Source organism: Numida meleagris, chromosome 4 (assembly GCF_002078875.1).
Source record: "Numida meleagris isolate 19003 breed g44 Domestic line chromosome 4, NumMel1.0, whole genome shotgun sequence".
NCBI classification, from domain to species: domain Eukaryota; kingdom Metazoa; phylum Chordata; class Aves; order Galliformes; family Numididae; genus Numida; species Numida meleagris.
In genome coordinates this window covers 55,634,193-55,656,781 of record NC_034412.1, presented here as the reverse complement: position 1 = coordinate 55,656,781, position 22,589 = coordinate 55,634,193, and the positions used below count along the sequence as shown (strand labels likewise).

Genomic DNA, 22,589 nt, shown 5'->3' with positions numbered 1-22,589 from the left:
GTGACAGATTATGGTTCATTTTGGCTCTTCTGTTGACTTGCCTGTGTCTTCCAGAAACACTGAGAAAGAGAAAGCTAAGCAGTTCCATGATACACCTTGGTTAACCAATACCATGTTTTTATTGCACCAAAAACAATCTGGCTTCCCTGGAAAGCATCTGTCCACATGTGACAGCTATACCAAAAGGATGTCTTATCTTTGCACTCTGAAAGAGTAAAGAAGCCAGTTGTTAGCTTGAAAGGAGACACTTACAGTGGTTGGAAAATAGCGACTGGTCTTGAATTTCTTCAGGGCCATGGAGCAGGTGTAAGTGCCAAAAAAGAGGATGAAAGACATGAGGGTGATGTCAGGGACATATCCACAGTTGTTGCCCACAAGGTGTCCTCCGTATTTCAAGCACTCCTTCTTCGTCAGAGATGACCAGTCAATGGTGGTGTTGTACTGCAGGAAAAAAAGCATTTCCATGAAGCCATGCTCACATAAACAGTGCCCATGCTAGAGCAGGCACAGGGACAGACCATCAGGAAAAATGTAGGGAAGAAAAAGGAAGTGTGGAGCAGAAGCTAAAAATCCCTGCGCTTGTGGGCAGACAGAATGGGTTTTAACTCAGAGAGAGGATGGTGTTACCTTTGAACTTAAGACAATCTAAGGCCTTGGAAAGAAGACAGAGATCTTTAGCGTAGGTAATAAAGGGAAAAACTAAGCTCTCCGTTGCAATATAGCAACTTTATATGCAAAGGATAAATGAAGCTCCTTTCCATCATACTTCCAACCATGAGTGCTCACTGGTCAGGTTGACCACCAAACCCAACCACTGCCAGCTTCAGGGAGATATTTCAGCTGGTTTCCCACTAGGGGGGCTCCCCAGCTCATCCTGATTTGAATTTCATTACTAACGATGACTGTCACTGCCAGATAGGGAGGCACTATTTGCATTTCATGTCATCATGGAATCCACAGCTACACAGGACATGTTAGATAATCATGTTCCCTAATGCTCATGGTGAAGCAGAGCCCAAGAAAGGGTCTTTAACTCCCCCTGCATCTGTATAATTCACCATAATGTCAGTGTAGTAAAGAGGACAGAACAAATACAAATGCACAAGAGAGCAAGAATTTAAATGTGCATAAAGCACTGAACTCACGAGGCTACTCTAGGTGTGCATGGAACACATGGTCTTAGGGGAGACTGGTAATTCAGAATACACGTGCTTAATACCACACAGTTTAAAATAAATCCAAGTACCGAAAAAATTCTGCAAATCTGAGGAGTTCTAGAATCACATTGTCTCTACTGCTCTGTTTCTGCATGAAGACCCAAAGGAAGGAAATCATTGTCCCAGGAACCATAAGATAAAGAGAGAATTAATATTTAAATTAAAACAACAACAAAATACCTCACAGTGAATAAATACAGAGAAGAGAATCTTTTACTTCAAATATTTTATCTGTAGAAAAATTATCATGAACATGGACATAGACCAATTCAGACTAACATGCAACTTACCAGAAAAATTATGTTCTTTAGGGAAAGCGGTACGATACAAAATACGCTGTTGCTTAGAAGGAAAATTTTCAGCTGGGGAGTTGAGCAAAGTTATATTCCATGTCTTCAAAATACTTAAGGTTCTCATTGAAGACGAAAGCTTCATGGCCTCATGTCTTGCCTATTAGTATCTTGTTCATACAGGTGTATTGAAAAATACATCACATATGCTTCCAGACATCGGGTGGTAATCAAGTGGTCTGAAGCTACATGTAATAAACTGCAGCTTCCTCAGCAGATTTTGTGAACCCAAGGAGCTGTAGCTAAACTGAAGCATGATTGTGCTGAGGGTGATGGCAGCAGGAGGTAGAGGGGAGAAGAAAACAACAGAAAAAACAGATATGTGTTCTTGTTTGACAAATTGATGACACATTTGCTCCCTCGGCATTGTGTCTCTCTGTGGAAAGAAGCAGCAGCAATTTGTCCCTCGTCAGTGGGCTTTCTGTAGGTCTGCCCTGACTGTTAGCTTCTGGATCGCAGCAGAGGGTAGAGTGGAGATGAGGAAACCCAAAATTTGGGGGCAAATTTTGTACATTGTGCATTTGCATGCGTACCTCCCACAGAGTTAAACCACCATGACTTTTCGCTTTTAGAGCTACAGAAATAAACCTCAAAGAGTGTTCAATAGTTGAACTACTGTTCGGGATACCAAAGAGCAGAAATAAGAGGGCATCCCTTTTCCCTCAAATCTACTACCTAAATGCATCAGTGGTCCCTCCTGGAAGTGTTCTCAGCCACTCAACCATTTGACTGGCAGCGGATTTGAGACTGCTGGCTGTACCAAAGGCTGAACAGAAATAAAGGGCCAACTGGCAGATGTAAAATAGCTGGAAAACTCACGCACTACTTGGGGCTTACTTCCCCAGCCCGGACCGGTGCTGAAGCAGGAGAGTTCAGCTGCTATGGGGACAGCACGCCCCCCCGGCACTTTTCAACATCAACCAAAGAGATACAATAGAGTCTGACGGGAGCTGCCTCCGGCCCTGCTGGGTGGCAGGAATGGTGTCACAAAACAGGGCTCTGGGGGAGGAGGGTTGAGATGCCAAGATCACTGTTCTAGCAAAGGACAGTCTGGAAATGCAACTTGTTGGGTTCTTTTCTTGTCTTCAGGCCTGAGTTTAGTTCTTTGTCTTCCTCTAATGCATGCCTCCCATCTCCTGAGACTGACAGTCAAATGCTAAATGCACAAATAACGTGAACAGTTTTTCTTGTAAATGAAACAGAAGTGGCAACTGGCACTCTCCTCTTGACAGGTGGATTTAGGCATCCTGACGGCTGGCATTGTGTCAGAGCTTGGGGCTGCTCATCACTTCCCTAAGTGTTATTTTGTGTGATGGGCAGCTGAACAATTAGGCCCTCACTTGCAGCCCTTCCAGGAGCGGTGAACTCAGATGCTCAGGAAGCACAGCAAACTGACAGAGGTGGGGCAGCGAGGACGGCAAGGAGCAGGAAAGGGCACATGAGGTGGAGCATGTCCATCAGAAGACCTCGCTTCTGTTTCTTCACTCTGCCACCAGCCCCCTGGGGACTCTGGGGGATGCCCTTTCCTTCAGGTTTGTGGCTCACTACTAGTGCCTGGAGAGCCCAGTACAGTGTGTCCTGCTCAGAAAGCCTCCTCCTGCTGGGCCACCTGGTGCCACACAGAGAGAGCAACATCCCACAAGGAATGCAGACAGGTAGGATCTGTGTTCTTCAGCACAAAGTTACTACTCTGCCTCTCAACCTCCTACGCACAAAACAGAAATATCTGAACCCATCAAGACCTGTTTCTTTCTCATCATCACACAGAGCTCACTACTTGAGGGAGAGCTGGTAAAGTCAGAAAAATCAAAAAATGGGATGGAAAATAGGGCCTTCCAAAGGAATGGCTGGCCACAGCTCTCCTACCATTACTGCCTGGGCCACAATGAGATCTGCACACAAGGATCCTCCTAATCCCTAGGGAGAGCCATTCACTTCCTGACAGCACACGCAGCTCCAACAGCAAGGAACAGGCTGCCATTCACAAGGAACTGCTGATATCCAGTTGTGCACGTGGTATTTCTGTTTGCAGTATGACAAGAAATCCCTGGAGGATAAAGTGCGGTGGAACTTTTTCACAGTGTTCGAGGCAAAGTGAGAGCTTTGGTGTGAGGATGCAGTCAATTACTGATCTGTTTGTATGGCACAGCAGAAACACGTGGCGCTTACAGCCTTTAAAAAGTCCCTGTCTTTGCAAAGGTGTATTTTGAGACAGAGAAGTACAATACAAAGTGGGGAAATAGAATACAGTGAGGAAGCAGGCAGCAAATTTTCAGGCAAACTACAGAGAAGCCCACAAACTGCACTTGGAAGCAATGTCACTGGAAGGAATAACTGAAATAAAAACCAAGGTGTAAACTGCTGGCTCTGTTGTACCATGGGGAGGAGAGCACAGCTAGAAGCTGCCCACAGTTTCAACTGTGCAGGCTTTTTTTTTACGTCAACACACTGGAAGGTCATGCTCTCAAAACAGCCAGGTTATAGGAGGATGTATTCCCAGATGAAGGTTGGAACAGCACTGCTAGAATAAATACCTATTTTAATTTCCACCTTTTTGGGAACCTTGGTTGATTCTGTTTAATTAAAAGTAGAAAGTTTTTTCTTTTGCTCTTGTGGCTGGCCTACTGCTTAAATACTATCTCTTTGCAGAGTGAAAGTATGAGCCACAGAGGGATGCCAGCTCCCGTTTCTTTCACAGCCACCAAACCCCACACCAACGTTTTCAAAGCCTGCCTTCCTGGAAGCCTCGCTTACCATCTCAGCAGAGGAATAGAACAGCCCCTCAGTTGACGGCACAGTTGTCCTGTTAAAAAATGAGCTATTATCTGCAAAAGAGAAGAAAGAATACTGAGAGCACAGTGCCAAAACAGCAACAAAGAAAAGCAAACAGGCTTGTCAGTTCTGTCCTCCTATATTACTTAAGTTTTGTAAGTATTTTTATGTCTGGTAACACTATAAAAGTTTTACTAAAATACCGTACCGGGCACATTGGCTTAACTGGGGAAAGAGCCTTTTATACTGACATCATAATAGGGCCTAGATAACTAGTAGAACACCACTAAGCACAGGTAGCCTTTCCAGGCCTCTGTAACATCTCATGATTCTTGCCAAGCCATGGGTTTTGTCATGCCTGGAAGCATTACCGCAGATTTTGCTGCTGGCATCTTCCTTGCAATGGCACCAACCCCTTTGGTACAGAAATGCCTGCACACCCTAAAAGTGCACAGGGGGTTTTAACCCTGAGGGCAGCACCTGAGAGTGGAAGCTGCACCAAACAGTAAGCCATGCTACAAGGATGGAGCTGAGCCTGGGGAGTGATGCAACCCTGTTCTGGAGTCAGGACATCTGAGAAGAGGTAGTTAATGTCTCTTTTACAGTGTTTTGTGCTCTTTTTCAGACATCTCCAACTAAATCAAAACCCTGTCCATACATTACACACATCAGGTGGAAAACCTTTTGTATTGAGAAGCTCGTCTACTCCAAGCACATTCAAGAAGGGGAGTTCAACAAGAATCATTTCACTGCAGGAGCTACTGAGCCCCTTCTGTATTCAGGCACACAGCCTTTACGCTTTGCCAGATGCTCCAGTCTCAGAGGGCCTCCCTGCTTCGTTGTCTGCTGCATTCCTGCCTGGTATCACAGGAACACTCCTCTTCTGTCCTCCTCACTACCTCTTCTTTTTCTCTCATCTTCTCTTCTTCTCTTTTCCTCCCCTTCTCCTATCCTCTTCTTCTACCTCCACAGAATACATCAAGAGCGCAGAGGGTTTCTTTTACTGCTTCTGACTTCTCTGTTGGCACACAGAGAAACTTTCTACACAGCTATGATTCTTTCAACTCCAGTCTAAATAGCTGCAATGTAGATTATAATGCTCCTGAAAGTGAATAGGGTGTGGTTTTGTGTTTGGGCTTCTCCACTTGCAGTGTAAAACAGTGAATGTTTACTCAAAGACACAGACTAAGGGTACGAGGATCATGGAGAAGTCTCTGCATGATAAACTGTGTAATTATTTGATACACAAAAATCCCATCAGTGATTTGAAAGGCATTATTATAAGGTTTTGGACGGTGCCTGACATCAAACCCTAATTAAAGGCCATTCGGTCCTAAATGAACAAAATTTTCTTCCCACCCCTGTGTGGTGGGAGATCTATGTAACGGCACATGGCCCTTCCCTCAGAGCAGCACTGACTGCTGTTAGGGCATCTTTGGTGCTGGCACATCCTGTGCTTACCCAAGCCTGGTCCCTGCTTACAGCGTATTGCAGGCTCAAGACTGACAGCTTGGCCACCTTCTCACCCTGTCAGCAGAACACATCTGTATGAACATCTGTGAGAGCTTCCATGCAGTTGGGCTGCAAAACAGCTGCCCACCCCAGAGCATGTGATGGGGCTGGGGAGATACTGCTCTGTGGGCTGAGGCCTCTGTGTGTGGGTGCATGCAAAGAACAGTGCAGAAACTGAGCAATGCAGACTGAGTACCACTGCAAACTCTACAGCCAAATCTCAATGACAGAAATGAAAAACAACTGCAAAAAGCCTAAATCAGAGCATGAGGGACTTTGCTGCTGCTACCCACTGCATGGCAGGAGAAAAAACCTCCTCTGCAGGTGTGACAAGCAGCTGATTTGGAAACCTGTTTTTTTTTGAAGGAGTAAGAATCAAATCTATGCTGGATGCTCTCTGGGTTTGTGCAGAGACACAGTCACAGACACATGTGCATAACTGCAGGGGTGCCAAACTGTCACCAGCCAACAGATGAGAATACCAAAAGGGTCCACCTACTGCCACTAACCCTTAATATAAATACCTTAAAATACCTTAAAAAATACCATAACTCTGACACTTGCACACACATTGGACTCTTGTTTTTCAGCACGTTTCAGACTGAGTTTAAATACAGGATAACTCTGCTGTCCTGTTTTCAGGTAGTTTGCATTTCCAATCACCGTCAACTCTGGCAGCTTCTGAAACGCAGACATTACTCATGCTGTGGAAGTCTTTGTGCCTGAGGTGCCGCACACCCACACAGGTCTGTGCAGGAGAGGTTGGTGTGTCTGAAGAGAAGTTCCAGAGGGTTGCCTGGACAGATTGCTGACAATACGTCCAGTATTTTGTGCTCACTCCTCCTATTCAAAGTTTATTCAGTGTTACTTGAAAAACTAAGGAAGAAGCATATGAAGATGATTATGACTTCCACCCTCCTGATAAAGCCCCAAATGATGCAGTCAGTGGGAGCTGTCCACTGCCTCAAGAACACCAAAGGGTTTACTGATCCCTCTTTACCTCCTATTTCAGGAGACTTCAGCCTCAGTTCAGCTACTGGCCCAGCCCTGCCTAAGGCGAGATTGGCACACAGATGTAAAGGTATGTGTGTACACATGCACAAGTGCTCACAAAGCTGGACTTCCACAGTATGAAAACTCTGCTGGGACTGGAGTAGAAACATCAAGCAAGGCTTTGGGAATCATTTGGTTTCAAGTCATCTTTACCCTCTGAAACAACCATCTGGCTAGGAGGCAAAGAAGATGAAAAGAGAATCATGGCAGTGAGGGTTTGTGAACCTTATCAAACAATGCACGCTAATCCTTCCCCCACTTGCTTATGAAGGTAGAGGTTGGCATTGTATTTCTGGGCACAAATCTCTTACAAAATGAAACAAAACACTCCAGCTCTACCATGACATTTGCCCTGTGCAGTGGGTCTGTGCTCCAGGCATTTGTCTGGGAAGCTGAGACTTTTCCAGCATTGCATGGTTAGACAGAGACATAATGAGACTAACTACTGAGACACCGGGAGAGAAATCACCCTGCCATTCAAATGAAAGCAGGATTAGACCAACACTGAAGTGCTTGCAGTGACCCTGCATTTAATAGCTAATGTAAGCATCCAGTTTCCAATGTCTTTTGCAATGAAGCAGCTAGCAGCAGGCAGATGATTTTCCTGTTTGACAGGTACACTGAGCTAATATGATGTTTACTTTGAGTACAAATCAAGTTTCTTACTCAGTTCTCATTGTTTGAAGAACGCTTGGAGAGATTACAGCTTCCCTAGTGGTAACAGTCAGCATTACTTCTGTTTGGTATCTCTTTTGAAACCTTTAGTTCTCGGTTGTATTATCAGACCTATACGTATTTTGGCTACTCTTGCCTTGCAGCCCGTGCTCTAGTGATAGGCTAAACTGATGGATACACTTCCCTTCCACTCTAATGAAGACTTCTTCCTGCCTTTCCAATCATATGCGCAGCCAGGAAGTGCAAAACCACCCATGTTTGAGTAACACCCTGAATAAATCCAGCTCCTCTCCTTTGTCAAGTCCACACAGTAGGTACCAGGAGTGACCTAAGCACCACAGCAGTGCCCCTGACACCACTTCTGACCCTCCCCAGCCTTCTCAGAGAAGTGCCATTCAGAATTAACGGCCACAAGTTTGTGAGGAGACATAGATATGCAGACAGTTTCTCCACACATAACAGCACTCACATGAGGAGTGCCAGAAAGGTTAGCTAGAAAGAAATTCTAGTTGGCACACAGGGTAAAATATATCCCTCAGCTTGAAAATTTTCAAGGCTAAGATAGGATATCGGAAGAAAACTGATAAAGAAGGATTAATCTACTGCTCTGTTATCTGGGCCACAGTGCAACTGATAAATAAATGAATGAATAAATAAAAGCAAATGAGATCTTCTGTTTGCAAATCAGAGGGTCAATAAAGTTTTCTCTTACCTGGACCCAGTGGTTCACAGGCACAAGAGTAACGTGTGATATAGTCCACCTTGAACTCGGAGTTGATAGGGTAATAATCTGCCAGCTTGATCATCTTCTTGAAAGCATCATAAATGAAGATGAAGCTAATAAGGGAGGAGAAACCTTCTTCGGTAAAGCGTGTGAAGTACTTGACCAGGAAGCTGGCATCAGTAGCAACAAGAATGAGACACTGGAAGGCTGACCAAAGGCCGATCCAGAGACGAAACTCCAGGTAGTCAAAATCATTGTCTCTGCAACAAGACACAGGTGGCAGGGAGGGAAAATATCAGGGATTAGAAAAATCCATACAGAATTAGCACTTTCTAGTGAGAAGTGGTGAATGTAAAGCCTCTGGGACCTAGGAGTATTTTAGACTAAATGAAAGAGTGCCCAAGTGCTAAGCTGCTTTCAGCCAGCCAACTCCATAAAAGTACATGGTGCAGTTTAACAGCTGAGGTAGCAGAAAAGCTTGCAAAAGTGATCATTCTTGCTTCTGCTTCCATTAATGCTACCAATGAATTCAAGCTCTTTCTAGGCTTCCCAGTATAAATCCTCCCTTGGCAAACACACAGAGTTATAAAGGGCCAAGCATCCAGCCACCCAGACCAAGAGCAGTTGAACTTGGACAGCTTTCCACCAGCTGCAGATTTAACCACAGTTTACAAATCTCCTTCAGAAAAGCAACTTCCTGCCAAGCTTCTCACTCAGAAGCCTGCATTTCCATGTCTCATACCTTTGCATTATCTGCAGAAAAGTACCAGCAGAAGATAAAGAAATGCAAAGCTGAAGACAGCAAACTCTGGTGCCAGGACGTGACAGCTGCAGAGGGATGATGAGGTGAATCATATCGCTCCTCCCTGGGAAGTTTGTTTGCTGCAGGAGACTGCCATGCCCTAACTGCATCAAGTTCAAAGGGAGGCTTTTAGTACTGAAGAAATATGAAAATCAAAAAGCAGGGAATGTAAGACTCCGCCAAGGTAGATTGCTGCCCATTCTGGGAAAGGGAGTAGGGGGGGCAGCAGGGCCCCAGTCCCAGCTGTTCCTTCATGGAAGCAGGCAGCCCTGCCCTGCTGGACTGTGATGACAAAAGAAAGAGGAGGAAGAGCGTTTTCTCTGCAAAGTCTCAGAGCAAGGTCTTTGACAGCATCAGAAGGGTGTGAGGAGACCAGTTGTGAGTCCAGGACTTTATCCCTTGTTTTCCCCAAATACATTAAGTCTGCTAAGAAAAATGAATGCTGCTCCCTATGAACCATCCTTAAAAAAAAAAGAATTAGAAGAAGCGAAAGTCCTCTTCAAGACATCCTAGGAATGCAGGCTGCACCAGATAACCACACACAGCTCTGAAACATAACAGCACAAAAGCATCAAAACACTTTTGAAGGCATGAGGGAGAAGGAAATTGCTAAACTGCCCTGAAGACAAATCCCCCCCAAGCGTGTTTGCAGTGAGAAGTGCTGGTCAGCTCCAGGGAGCTGAGCGTGCCTCAGGAATGGCTTAGTTCCTAGCACGAGGTATGGTTTTAGCTCAGTGGCCAAACAGCTGGCAGAGTAACCTGGTGAAACAGGATGTCCTCAGAGCTGGCATCAGGTTGGTCCCACCCTGCATTCAAGTCCCCACTGCAGGTGGACTCCCTCCAACTTGGTGTGACAGAGTCCTGTTCCTTGCTCATCATTTTCTCACAAGCAGCAAACTACAGCAGCTTAGTGCCATGCTCTGTGACTCCCCAAGCACCTGCCCTGCCACCAGAGGGAGTGCTGGCAGACAGAGGGGCTTGAGGACAGTTTTCTAGTGCACAGTACAAAACTGCAGAGAACCTGAACAGGAAGAATTACACTTAACCAGGGAAACTACAACCTCACAATTGTAAAATGGGAGAAAATGCTGAAGACTTAGCAAAGTCCCAGTTAAAGGCTTGCTACTGGGCAGTGCCATACATTTCTGTGAGCCTCCTGGGTCAGTGTCTTGTAGGTTCAGGCACTGTCATGCATCTGCGTTCAAAACAAGTCTCTGCAATGCTTTCTCCTGCGTAGCACTCTGTAAAATGGGAGCAGCAGTCCCAGGCAACCTGCTGGCTCGATACAGTGATAGCTGTGGGTGCCAAACTTAGGTTAAATTTAAATTCAAGTGTTTTATTATATACTGCCAACAAAATTCTTCAGAGCAGAGTTGTAATGTTTGATTTGCTACACTGAATGGAGGGGGAGAGAAGAGAAAAAGAATTGGCTCTGCAAAAGAGGCTGATACAGAACTGCACTGTGCTGCTAAGAAAGACCACAATCATGGTATATTTTGAATTTCTTTCAGGAGTGCTAGTTGTCATTCAGTAGAGGCTTGCTTAGGCATCTGCACACACACACAGACACATAGATACACTTGCTTTAGATGAACCAGTAGATGGCAAGGCTTTATAATTTTGCTCCCAGCAGGGAACGGGGTGTTGTGAATACGAACAACCACAAATACATTACTGAAAATCACAGCACTTGATTCCAATTTCCTTGTGAGAAAGGATCCTCAAAAAATCCTGCTCTTCTGCCCAAGCAGGTTATTAGGTCAGTTGCTTTTATAACCAGTATCTCCTCTGGTTAAAAATAAACCCCTTCTCCTTCCCAAAACCATAGGAAATGTTTTCCCATCTTGTTATTTTCCTTCCACGTGCAGCATCCAGGCTTAGAGACCTGCAAGCTAGATTCAAACAGCTCCTGATTTTATTCATTCTCTTCCTGATTTTTTTCATTCATATCCGTCAAAGAAAGAAAAGAAAGGTGCCCTCCCTTCCTGACCTGCTACAGATTTCACCAGTGGATAGCTTCCAGTTTCCCTCTCCAGGTTTTTCTGATTTTCCTTCCATTTTCTCATCCCTGCGTACCTATGAACCAGCAAGGGGAAGAGAGAGTCTGCAAGTCCTTCTCCTCTGCTGCTGATTGGCAAGATTGTACAAGCAGTGCCAAGGACAGCGGCAGCCCTAAGGAAGGCAGGAAGGGACTGCACACCACTTTAAGGTGCAACAAATCTCTCCGCAGCACCTGCAACTCCCACGATGAACCTCTGCCTGTGTTGGCACGAACAAAGTTCTGTTGAACAGTGATTGGAGAGCAGCGCAATGCCAACTTGGCTTAGAATCCTACAATACCAATTACAAAATAGTGCTATCTTTGACAATATGGCATGAGAATCAGACCTCACCTCATCCTGAGTTGCAGGACCTTTGCAGACAAGGACCACACTGCCACAAGTGTTATCAACTAAATTTGCTAAGCAAATGTTACCAAAGCAGTCCTGTGTATGTGGGATGACATATAAATATACTGTCTGCCTAGCAGAAGCTCTGTGCCTCAGAAGACTCCTCCTACACCTAGAGTACTCACAGGAAAGGCACGGTCATATTGCATCTGCTCAATTATTTCTGACTAAGTACCTACACAGATTAAATGTAATGAGGAAGATACAATTAAAGAGATAAACATATACCATGTCTCTTGCGTTATTACAACCTGCAGCCATGTTTACCTTAATAATTCAATAGAGCTTTTCTAAAAATAACTGCAAATGGCAGAAGAGCTGTTCCATATCACAGGCAAGTGCTCTTGAAAGAAAGCCCAGCGATGCCTTAAAACCAAAAGCTATCAATTTTTTGTCCTTCCATGCAAGTCTTGGCAATGCTGTGAACTCTTCTTATCTCCTTGATGTAAGGAATGAAGGCCACAAGAGAACTGGCAAGTTTTCTGTGCAACCTAAAGTTATCAACTTCCTAAACGCCATCCAAAATATCAATGGTCTTACATGTAACATTATCAATGAAAATGCTGATTCCTTTGGGCACTCATTATATTTTGCCTGCTTTACAGACACTTCAAATGAATACTGACTTAGAAAGAAATTTTTTGTAATCTTGAGACCTGTAGCATTTTGTTATGTGATTTGGTTGCTTTCTTTGCTCCTATGGGAAACACAGCAATCAGGAAAACATACACAGAAGTCACCAGGAAACAGTATGCTGAAAGCAGGGCAGACTCCCCATCAAGCACAAATGCTTGGCAAAGCATTTCCAAAAGGCCCAGCGGAGGCAGGCAGTCATACACTGGGCAGTTCTGTGGGCATACGTGCCTGTGGAAATCCCAGACGTGATTGCACTGCAGTCTCAACAAGGAACAAATGGATGTTTCATTTCATACACTAAATCCCCTCCTTCCCCCCCGCAAGCAATCTCATTCCCTAGCTAGCATTTTACTCGTGCGAGACATTCCTCCCCTCCTCCCTCCCTCCACCCTTTCGCTTACTTGCTGAAATTAAAGAGAAGCCGTTCAAAGACAAGGACAGGTCCCGTGCTGCTCAAAATTGTGAGCGGCTGGCCAGCAAAAAGGCAAAATATCGCTCCGGTGACTGCTGTGCCCAGAAAACTCTCCAACACACCCTGCAGTAGAGATAGGAGAGATGTTAGATCTGTTGATTAACCCTTTCTGGTAGCACTGCTGCAAGAGTATCAGTCATTACAGTGGTGACTTGTACGGTGCTGTATGTTGACATATCCAAGGTGAAGGGAAGAACATCCTCTGCCCTCTCCTGCCACCACGAAGAAAGATGTATTCACCTTGCACAGTTTACAGTTATTCAGGATAGCCAGCAAACCCTGTAGTTATTTCTAAGGCAGAGTTTAATAACACTATATTGTATTTTGTCATTGACAAAGGAAGGAAAGTGTTTTCAAAGATCACCTAAAGGATATGATCTCTTAAGTCATCTGCATCGCACATCTGCAGAGCTCCCCCAAACAGACAGAGCAGAGAATGGCTACAGAACAGTCCTGATGGCCTCCAGAACATCACGGATTATTTTTACTCCTTTCTCCAACAGAGCAGATACTCCTAGATAAACAAGATCCCATTCTTTCACATAACTCTTAGTAAGTGAGGCACAAACCAAACAAGGCTACTTCATCCAGCAGTTCTCTGCTGAGACCCGAGTTCATCAGATGTCACCAGCAAGTCGTAAATTCCGTATGTAATGGACTCTACAGTGACCTTTGGCATGTGTGGCAAAACAGCTTCACTAGGGAATGATAAATGAATGTGCTTGATGTGTTCTTGGACTTTCATCAAAACTATAGCTGGGCAATACCTATTTTTAAAATGCAAGCTGTTGATGCAATATAAATAGCGTTTTTTTTCTTGCCAGTAACATCATTATTGACAGAGCATCCATCATTTGACAAAAATGGCAGAAATAGGTGAACCTCACCTCATTTGCTCTTATCCAGACTAATCTGTTTGTATGCAGATCTGGACTCTTTATTTAAGCTCTGTTTGTCACCCTTACCTGAACTGACAAGCCTTACTCAATGATCAGGTGAAGATTTAAGCGCAGACTTATGTGCCTCGTTCTGGCTGTGTTTGAGTCAGCAGCCTGAGCACTGCACATGCTGAGCAGTCACAGTTAAAGGCACACACAGATCCTTCTTCCATCCATGACAAGCTGCAGCGTTGGGGCTGCCATTTTTCTGACTTATCAGTGGTAACAAAGAATTTAAGTTTTGTGGCTCCGTTTCTTGGAAAGACCCAAGTTTCTGTTGATACTGTATTATGCTGTCACAAGTCAAACCAGTATGTCACTAAGTATAAGTAGAAAAAGAATTATCTACTGAATTACTCACAAACTTTCAATGGAGCAGCAAGGAACTATTTTTCTAGACACAAACATGATCTTAAAATACCAGTGTCAACCTGGTGAACTAAACCAGCAGCAGTACAGTTGTGCAGAGAAGCAAAAGGCAAGGAAGATTTAAAAGTTGTCTAGTTCCTGTCTGTGTTAGTCACTTATCCATCTAGGAAAACTACTTACGTGGGAGAATTGGATACAACCAACCTTGCTTCTGTGTAAGGTGCCATCCTTGGTGCTTTCCATTTTTAAATGCTATTGGGAATGCCCATCACTAACAGTCACAGCCCTTGCTTGGATCAGTGCAAAGGAAAACTTGCTGAGAAGCCCTACTGAGTGTGAAGCCCTACAGTCTTCATACAAAGATTACATAGTTTACATCTTACAGAGGATGCAGACAGGAGCCTTTGAGCCTTTGCTCACTGGCTCTGGGGGACTTGTGAGGATGAGACAATTGCTCTCAGCAAAAGGAATGGCATCTGCACAGCTGATCCCTTTTTGCTCCTCCTGCACTATTCCCAGAGAAGGCCCTTGCAGCCAGTGCGCAGGTTGTGGCGCATCTGGAATCTCTTTTCCCCTGCATTCTTCCACGTGTCTGCAGCTAAGAATAGTGTCTTTTCTCAGAAACATAAAACTCTGAAGTGAGCTTTTAGAGAAATGCTGGTCATGTCAGGCTCTCCAGGACAGACAGAGTGTGGCCTCGGCAATTCAAAGTGCCTGATCCAGGGCTAGTCACATAGTTGTTTACAAGAAGCAATAAGCACAAATGTTGTAGTCCCCAGAACACTGCTTTATATGAGGATATGACATACGGGAGGAAAACTTTTAGAGGCTGCTCCTCACCCATAGAAGATGATGACGTAAACTAGGAGTTAATGAGGCTCTGCCAATACGAAAGCATCCTGGGAAGATGGTCTGTGACAAAGAGCCCTCTCGCTGTCTCTTCACAACACTGGAGCCTCTGGTGAGGGCCAGGTCTTGCCCCTGCATTAGTTTCCCTCCTCTGTATTTTTGAGAATGAAGATCCTGTGCAGCTCACGCTGTTGGATGTCTTAAACAAAACCACACTTCTGAACTCTTTTCCACTGCAGAAACACAGAGCAGTCCGGACAACACTTGACCTGAACCTGGACTCTCATCCCTCTGAGCAGCACCCTGCAGGAGTAACTTGTACTGGGCATCTTGGGAAGCTTCACTCATATTGATGGGATAGAAGCATTTGAGCACAAGAAACATACAATTTTCTCTTCTGTTGAAAAGCAGCAGTCAAAAACTTTTCCAGGCTCCAACAGCAGTCTTTTTATACCTAGCACCTTTTCAAAGAATGACAGTGAATGAAGGTTTGTTGAGTGGAGATGGTGAAAGAACAGCTGGTTTGTGCCAGGGCTTGCTGAGCCTCTGATCCACCAGTGAACTGTTCAGAGAAACTAAAAGTGTTTCCATTTTAAATTAATACATAAATAAAAAACAGCAAATTCAATTGGTTGTTATATGCACTTGTAAGCTATAGCACCTCCACATGCTTTGCTTGCCAAAAGCCAGCAGCAACCTCAGCAGATATTTTCAATCTCTAGTGAATCTCCTTGCTGTTCATATAGAGACACTACACCCCAAGAAGAGCAAAGCAGTCTGATTCTCAGGATTGCTATGAGTCTGTGGAGTTCTCAACATTTCTGTACCTGTGAGGACTGGGTTCAGGAGAGTAATTTTAGAAGAAGACTGAACTAAACTGGGCCCCAAAAACATACGAACAGGCCAGTTTTAGCTCTACAAATCCCTGTGTCTGGAGAGAAATATCTGAGAGGCTAATTCCCTCCTGAGGACAAACATCTGAGAAGCAATGGACAAAGCATTTAGCAGGACTTGAGTGCATGCTTTCTGCTTCTCCTTGAATTTTTGTCATAAATGGCTGCACCGCATCTATATTTGCTCCAGAACTTCCCTGCTACCAAAGTGGTATTTTTAACTACAGAGTATCAATGGTTTCCCATTTCAACATGGAGCATAAAACAGTGGGCTCAAAACAGGCTCTTGTTCCTGCAGCTTTTTTCTTTCTCTGAAGAGCGGCAAAAATTTACACTGGGTTCTATTGACTTCAAAGTAAGCTATGGGCCTGGCAGCAGAAATCCTCCCAAGGAAAGTGAGACAGCAACAACTAACAGCTGCAAACTGTTTATGAGGCTGTGCACTGCTGCACCATCAAGCAAATCTGGCAGCACCACCAAGAGGACCTCTATGGAGGATCTCTTCACCGTTTACTTTGCTGCTAGAAAAACAGGTGCCAAAGGTAGTAATTTCCAACTGCTGCAGAGCAAAAAGGAGTGCATTTCTCTTTTTTGTTGATCCCACAGCCAAAACAAAAGACAGCAAGTTCATGTGTCCTATTTGAGCAACATAACCAAGTGCAAGCAATAGGACTGCTAGACGAGACAGTCATTTTACCATTTCTCAGATGGTAAAACACACATCTCCAAGTTCTTCAAATACAAGGTGTTTTTTTTTTTTAATAACTAAATTGCTTCAGGTTTTTCTGTGTCAGCATTAAGAAACTAAGCTGTTTGTTTCAGGGCAAAAACAAATTCTGCCAACTTGATAAATATGTTTACTGAATGCGAAGGTATCAAGAAGGATTTTTTGACACAAGTGATGTGATTATATGCACTAAATTTGGAATCAGGTAACATTTTCCCTTCTTCCCCCTACTTTAAATATTGTTCCTTGTGCAAGTGCAGAGCAGGAAGACTTTTCTCTGCTGCTGAGTGATAGAATAATCCCTGGTGGATCCTGGAGGCTTTTTCATTCTCTGCTTCCATTTGCTATTATTACTTTTTAAGGTTGTGCATCGTGCATCTATTTGTAAACTGCTTCAGATTTGAGTTTTGAAGTGGAAAACCATATTTATCCAAGGGGAGGGATGTTTGGCACTACATCAGCCTTTGAATCTTACTCTAGCCTGTAATTTATGATAGAGAAGTCAAGAGCTCTAGATAGGTGTCCCCCTTTTCTATGTTTGTTTAAATTAAATTCACATAATTGAATAATTCAGTCACTGTCACTATGAGCTTAATTATTAGTAGGATGTTCAAAATGACTGCACTGAATTTATTTAAATTAAAGTTCTTATGTTTTCTACCTTGTTAAAAGAACAAAGGAAATCCTAAGATGCATAATTCTGCCCCAGTCAAACACAATCTAAAACAGTGCTATAACAGAGTCTCTTTCTTTTATACTTCATATATAGCTAAGCCATGCCTCGAAGCCCCTACTTTTGTCCACCGCTGATCCAGTCAGTCTCTGGAAATAGAATATGCTTCCCAGAATCTGATCTTCCATTATCATGGAATTCATCTTTCTAAAGAACTTTCACTTTTCTCCTCTACTACAACACCTGATTCACTACTTTCCTATCAATCTTAGTGTTTTCTTTTTAGCAGAGAGGCAGAAGTCCAGACATTGTTAAGAGTTGTAAGAGTCATGCAGAGAATACAGTGCTATGCTCTGATGACATGGAAAGTTTGAATCAGACTTTGTAAACTTAATTTGACTGAAACAGTACAACAAAGACAAAACACAGAGTAATCCACGGAACTTCTCTATATAGGAGCAAGGATCCTTACTAAGTTCTTCTCTGTTGCCTGGCCATCTTTCAAACTCCATTTAAGGTAATGGTACAATTTTTCAACAGACAGCCATCCAACAGCAGAGAAAGAAAGCCAACTTTCAGTGGAAGCACACCATACCTCTTTTAGTTGTACCCAGAACTGAGTTCTGACTGCAGATAGCAAAAGGCAAGTCAGCTCTGATTTATTCATTGCGTCTGAAAGCTATTGCTAACCTGCATGTTTTCTGTAGCATCACCAAGCAGTCCTCCAAAAGTGATAGCATTGGTCACTGTGGCCAGGTAGATGAAAAGAATGGCTGAAAGGGCTTGAATATTTAAAGCATCATAGAAGTCACTGGCAAAGAACGGTGCTTTCCTCTTTATGTCTTTGATTAAGCCACCGCAGAATCTGAAAAGACAAGCAAGAGGAGACTTGTGTAAAATGTTTTATAGTGAAAGGCACTAAGATAGGTAATTGGAAACACTGCCAGAAATGAAGGATGATCTGAAAGGAATGAGGTCATCACATTACATAATAGTCTTATAACAGCTGCGATGGTCCAGGGATATCACTGACAATGTTCTAAGAAAGATAATATCTTTCATGATGTGATGCTGCTGGAAAGAGATCGATTTCAGAAACACAAGCCCTGCTTCTGCTGAAGCAGACCACAAAAGATTGCAGTTCAGGAAGCTCGTCTTTTTTTTTTTTTTTTCCCCCCAATTGTATTGGATGAGGTAATAAAATCTATTAATTCCAGTCTAAATCCTTGCCTAAATTTCTCCACGTGGCAGACACAATGGTTGGGTGAGCCAAACAATCTGCTAAATGGAAAAAACGCTTCAAACTATTAACCACAAAAAGAACTGGAAACAAAAATGCAAGCAAGTGAAATCATCTTAGAGAGCTCTACTTGCAGACGTATTCTTTTTGTACAGTCCAAACAAAACAGTGTTCAACTCACAGGAATTCCATGTAGCTCTGATTCTATCAACATGAAAAAATTTTTGTTTTGCCTCTTGATCTCTTGTATACAGTTCTCCACCAGTAGCAACTTAGATCTATTTAGTGCATCACAATTGAGCTGCCACCTGAGCTAAATAGCAACTGAAAAGCCCCTTATCAGCATCACTGCAGGACTATTCAGACACTATATACAGAGCTATGGGGCAGGTAGGCACACATTACGCTCGGATCCAGAACCATGACTTATTAACTGCCTTGCACACACCAGTGTGTAACTTCAGACTTTCAGATTTTTCCCCCATAATTTAGATCTTCTTCTAAAACCTGAAAAAATATGGGAGGGAGGTTACAACAGCAACACGAAAACCTATATATTGATCCTGTAATGCTGAGCATGTTGTTTGACAGCCACCTGAACTGCATTCCCACTCTAGTGGACTTTTATATAGCATACAGAGTAATAAAGGAGAGAGAAAAGCCTCAGGCTCTGTTACCTTCTGTGTGTCTATCCTGTAAAAGCCTTCATCTGTTCAGCTGCACTGTAACAGGAATGTCTTGAAAACAGAGCTTCTCTGCTTATGGCTAAAGCACTTCCAGCACTCTCAATGGAAAATGGAGCTAAACCTGTCACATTTACACTCCTTGCAATTTGTCTAAGTTCATAGGCATGCAGTGTGCCAGCAAGTACCTTTCACTTCTGAGTGCCTTGTTTAAGACATTTCATGATTTGTCAAGTCTGGACGTTCAGAACCTTTCAGATAGTCTCAAGATGGGCACTCAAAACCACAGCATACGATTTGGGGTCATAGCTCAACCTGCATAAATTCGAACAGTATTCCAGGGTAGAAAGTTGAAAGGATGAAAATTTTCTGAAAGGGAAACACTGTCATGTTGGATGGATCACGCCAGCTACATCACGCTGAACAGTGCATTACTGACCTGCCAGTCCGCTGGAGTTCTTCACAGTCCCCGTGGCCTCCACCTCCATGTCCTCCATCATGAGGCGTGTCTCCATTCATCTGCAGATTTTCTCCACCAGAGTACATGTTTTTCCTAAGCAAGAGCACAAGACAAAGTGAGGCTCACTGCATTACCTAATGGCTTCACAAAACAGAATCCACATAATGTTCCACTACACAGGTGTTAGACAGCCTTACCTGAAGCCGTGTTGTATAAAGGAGGCTAGAAAGCTGACCTGCTGGCAGCCAGGGTGGAACACAGTAAGTTAGAAAGAGCAAGCAGAACACCAGAAGTGTCTGGATACCCATTATATATCATCATATCCCTGCATCACCACCCAAAAGGGTACGGAATTGCAAGAACATCCACCTCCACAAGCTATTAAGACAGACCTGAAAATATCTCCGGTGTTTTCTAGAGAAAGAGACGCAGACATAGGTCCCCCTGCAGTTACTTGATAAACTTGGTGCACCCAAGCAGCAGCACTTCCTTTCACTTTTTCAGAACTGACACACAGAGGTAACCCTGCCCTGTCACCTGCTGTTACCTTTTATCTGAAGACGGAAGAGACTTGGGGGGCTCTATCCTAATAGCTGGATCCCATTCCCCAGGGGGGAGCACAATGACTTCATCCAGAAACTCATCAATGCCAGCAATCAGGTCCTGCCAGTCCTTGGCTTTATAGGCAATGTCGTGGAACACCTGCAAGGAAAGGAGAGACTCCATACAGCAAAGCTTTGCATCTTCTACAGCTCAAATTCCAGAGGCAGCTACTAAGTTTTATTCTACCAAAAACAACTCATTAATTCTCAAAAACCTTTCAAAAATTTTACAGGACACTTGGCACAAGGGTGTGGGAACCTCAGGAAAGCCCTTTCCTTTGGTTATTTAATGACAAAGATTCTTTCTTGCAGGCATTTCTGATTTTTTGCAAAATGTGTGTTTTTATTTTTCAAAAATATTACCAACACAATTGTCCACTTCTTTCATTCAAAAGAAAAAAAAATCCAAGAAATAAAGAGTTTCAATTACACTTTGAAAAGATACTTCAACAAAGCAACATAAAAGCACATCTTCTTATCAACTTGACTCTTAAAAAAGGGGTTGTTCTCAATTCTGTGAAACAGAAATGAAGATAATATTTACTTAATAGTAACAAGAAGAAGTACAGACCATTTTTGCTGAAAGGCCTAGTATTAGTATTAGGACAGAGATGAGAGAAGAGGGAAAAAAACAGCATTGATGTCGAATTTTACGTAAATGCTCTGGACTCTTTGGAGGGTAGGTGGGCCAGCGCAGGCAATAAGATTTTTGCAGTAATTACCTGGAGTGCATCTGTGGGTTACTGTGATTGTGGAATGTAACACAAGATGCACACCACTGCATGAATTCATGGGTTAACTCCAAGTCTATTTGAAAAAATGACTGCTAGTGAGGTGAAACCCAGGAGAATCTATTTCATGGAGGAAATTAATGGAATACCATAGAATAGGCGTTCCATTGGAAGGGACCTTCAAAAATCTAGTCATAAAAGCACCTACCTCATCAGACATCAGGGTAGCAATGGCTCGGCCAATCTCATGATATGACTTTGCTTTGCCCTTCGGTCCCAGTAGGATGAAGAGAAATCTGTCAAAACATATCAGTTGTTCCCATTTAGGATAGAAAAATCAATCGCTTATTCCTTATACAGTATCTACACAGAAAGTCAACTAAAAGAAAAAATCCAAACAAAAAGTAACAACAAAGGTTTTGCCCCTTGTTAGAGAGATCTGGAAGCTGCCAGTGATCAGTCTCACTGACACGAAAGGTACAATCTCTGCTGCTCTGGGCAGCCCCAGAGGTTAACAAGTGAAGAGTACCCTAGACAATTTCTGTCTGAACCCATAAGACCATGTTTAGCTATACCACATGACACTTCAATATTTCATTCCCCAGGAAACTCAGGAAAGAATTACATGAAGCATCAGCAGTTGCAGGAGCATCATTTATGCCACACAATAGTTTTCAGAGTTGTCACGTCCCCATAGGTCAGCAGGAGTTCAGCAACCCCAGTGATCAGGCCTTGCATGCATAGGAGGCATTGTGGACAGGACTTGTATAGATTTCCCATTTTTACTCTAACAATGTGTGTATCACTTTTGTTAACTTGGAGTACAGACTACACCCTGCGTCCTAATCATACTTGTTCTGGCAAGCAAGATACTACCCAGAGTTTTCCTCCCAAAAAGCATTAAAATTAGCCTTGAGAGCACTATAGCAGTCCTACACAGAAGTAGATATCATCCAACAACTAATGAACAAGAGGAAGGAAGGACGTTTTTCTCATGCCCAGTACCCAGAAATGCACTGTCTGCAAGAGACGCAGCTCCAATGCAAGATGGTTCAGGCTGCATGCTCTCTGCACCACAGAAAGCCTATCCACTTCCATAGGATTTATTCAATCATATGTTACAGCTCTTTAATCATTGTATAAGGTATCTGCATTAAATATTTCCCTATTGCTATTCTAGGGTCACTCAAGTGACAGTATCAGTGATGTAACTGCTGAAGAACAGCTAGGAGGGGACAGAGGATCTAAGGATTGCTTACTCTGCACAGCTCCACCCTGACCTGAGCGTCCTCTCTGCACAAGGGATGGAACAAACAAGGCGTCATAGTTCCAGATGGAGAGATAAGCACTCTGGCCAGCAAAAAGAACAAAGCTGGGGCAAGATAGTATTAACTGTCCGCATCGCTTACCATAAACTACTTTTCTCACCAAACACTTCTTTCCGAGAACTATCAGATAGCACCCTGTTTGCTTACTAGTACTCTGCTGGGACTGAGATCTCTGTATGGTTCAGCACCTAAAGTAGCTACTCACGTGTGAAGGAGAACCATTGAGCTAAATAGGGCATTAACTATAAATAATTAAAGCTCAACTTGTATGCCTTGAATTTCCACTCGAGCATACAACACATACCAAAGACCCGTAAATACATCTGGTGGCTTTGAAGTCACAGCTTAATTCTTAAGGAGACAGCTTGATTTTTGAGGTGTAAGCCTATTCCTGGCGTAGGTACAATTCGAGGAATTGACCAGAAGTACAAAA

General features: G+C 43.4%; 1 protein-coding gene across 3 annotated transcripts in view; it reads right to left on the bottom strand.

The window, feature by feature from the left end:
• Window positions 1–22,589, bottom strand: part of SLC4A4 (solute carrier family 4 member 4) — a 205,934-nt gene that overhangs the window by 27,491 nt on the left and 155,854 nt on the right. For all 3 annotated transcript variants that reach the window (XM_021396769.1, XM_021396770.1, XM_021396768.1), the window contains 8 exons: window positions 21,037–21,124; window positions 20,043–20,197; window positions 19,475–19,588; window positions 17,803–17,977; window positions 12,593–12,726; window positions 8,292–8,563; window positions 4,322–4,392; window positions 253–441 (listed from right to left, as the gene is read on the bottom strand). In XM_021396769.1, the coding sequence (XP_021252444.1) occupies window positions 253–441; window positions 4,322–4,392; window positions 8,292–8,563; window positions 12,593–12,726; window positions 17,803–17,977; window positions 19,475–19,588; window positions 20,043–20,197; window positions 21,037–21,124 (1,198 nt within the window). The remainder of the gene's footprint in view (window positions 1–252; window positions 442–4,321; window positions 4,393–8,291; window positions 8,564–12,592; window positions 12,727–17,802; window positions 17,978–19,474; window positions 19,589–20,042; window positions 20,198–21,036; window positions 21,125–22,589) is intronic.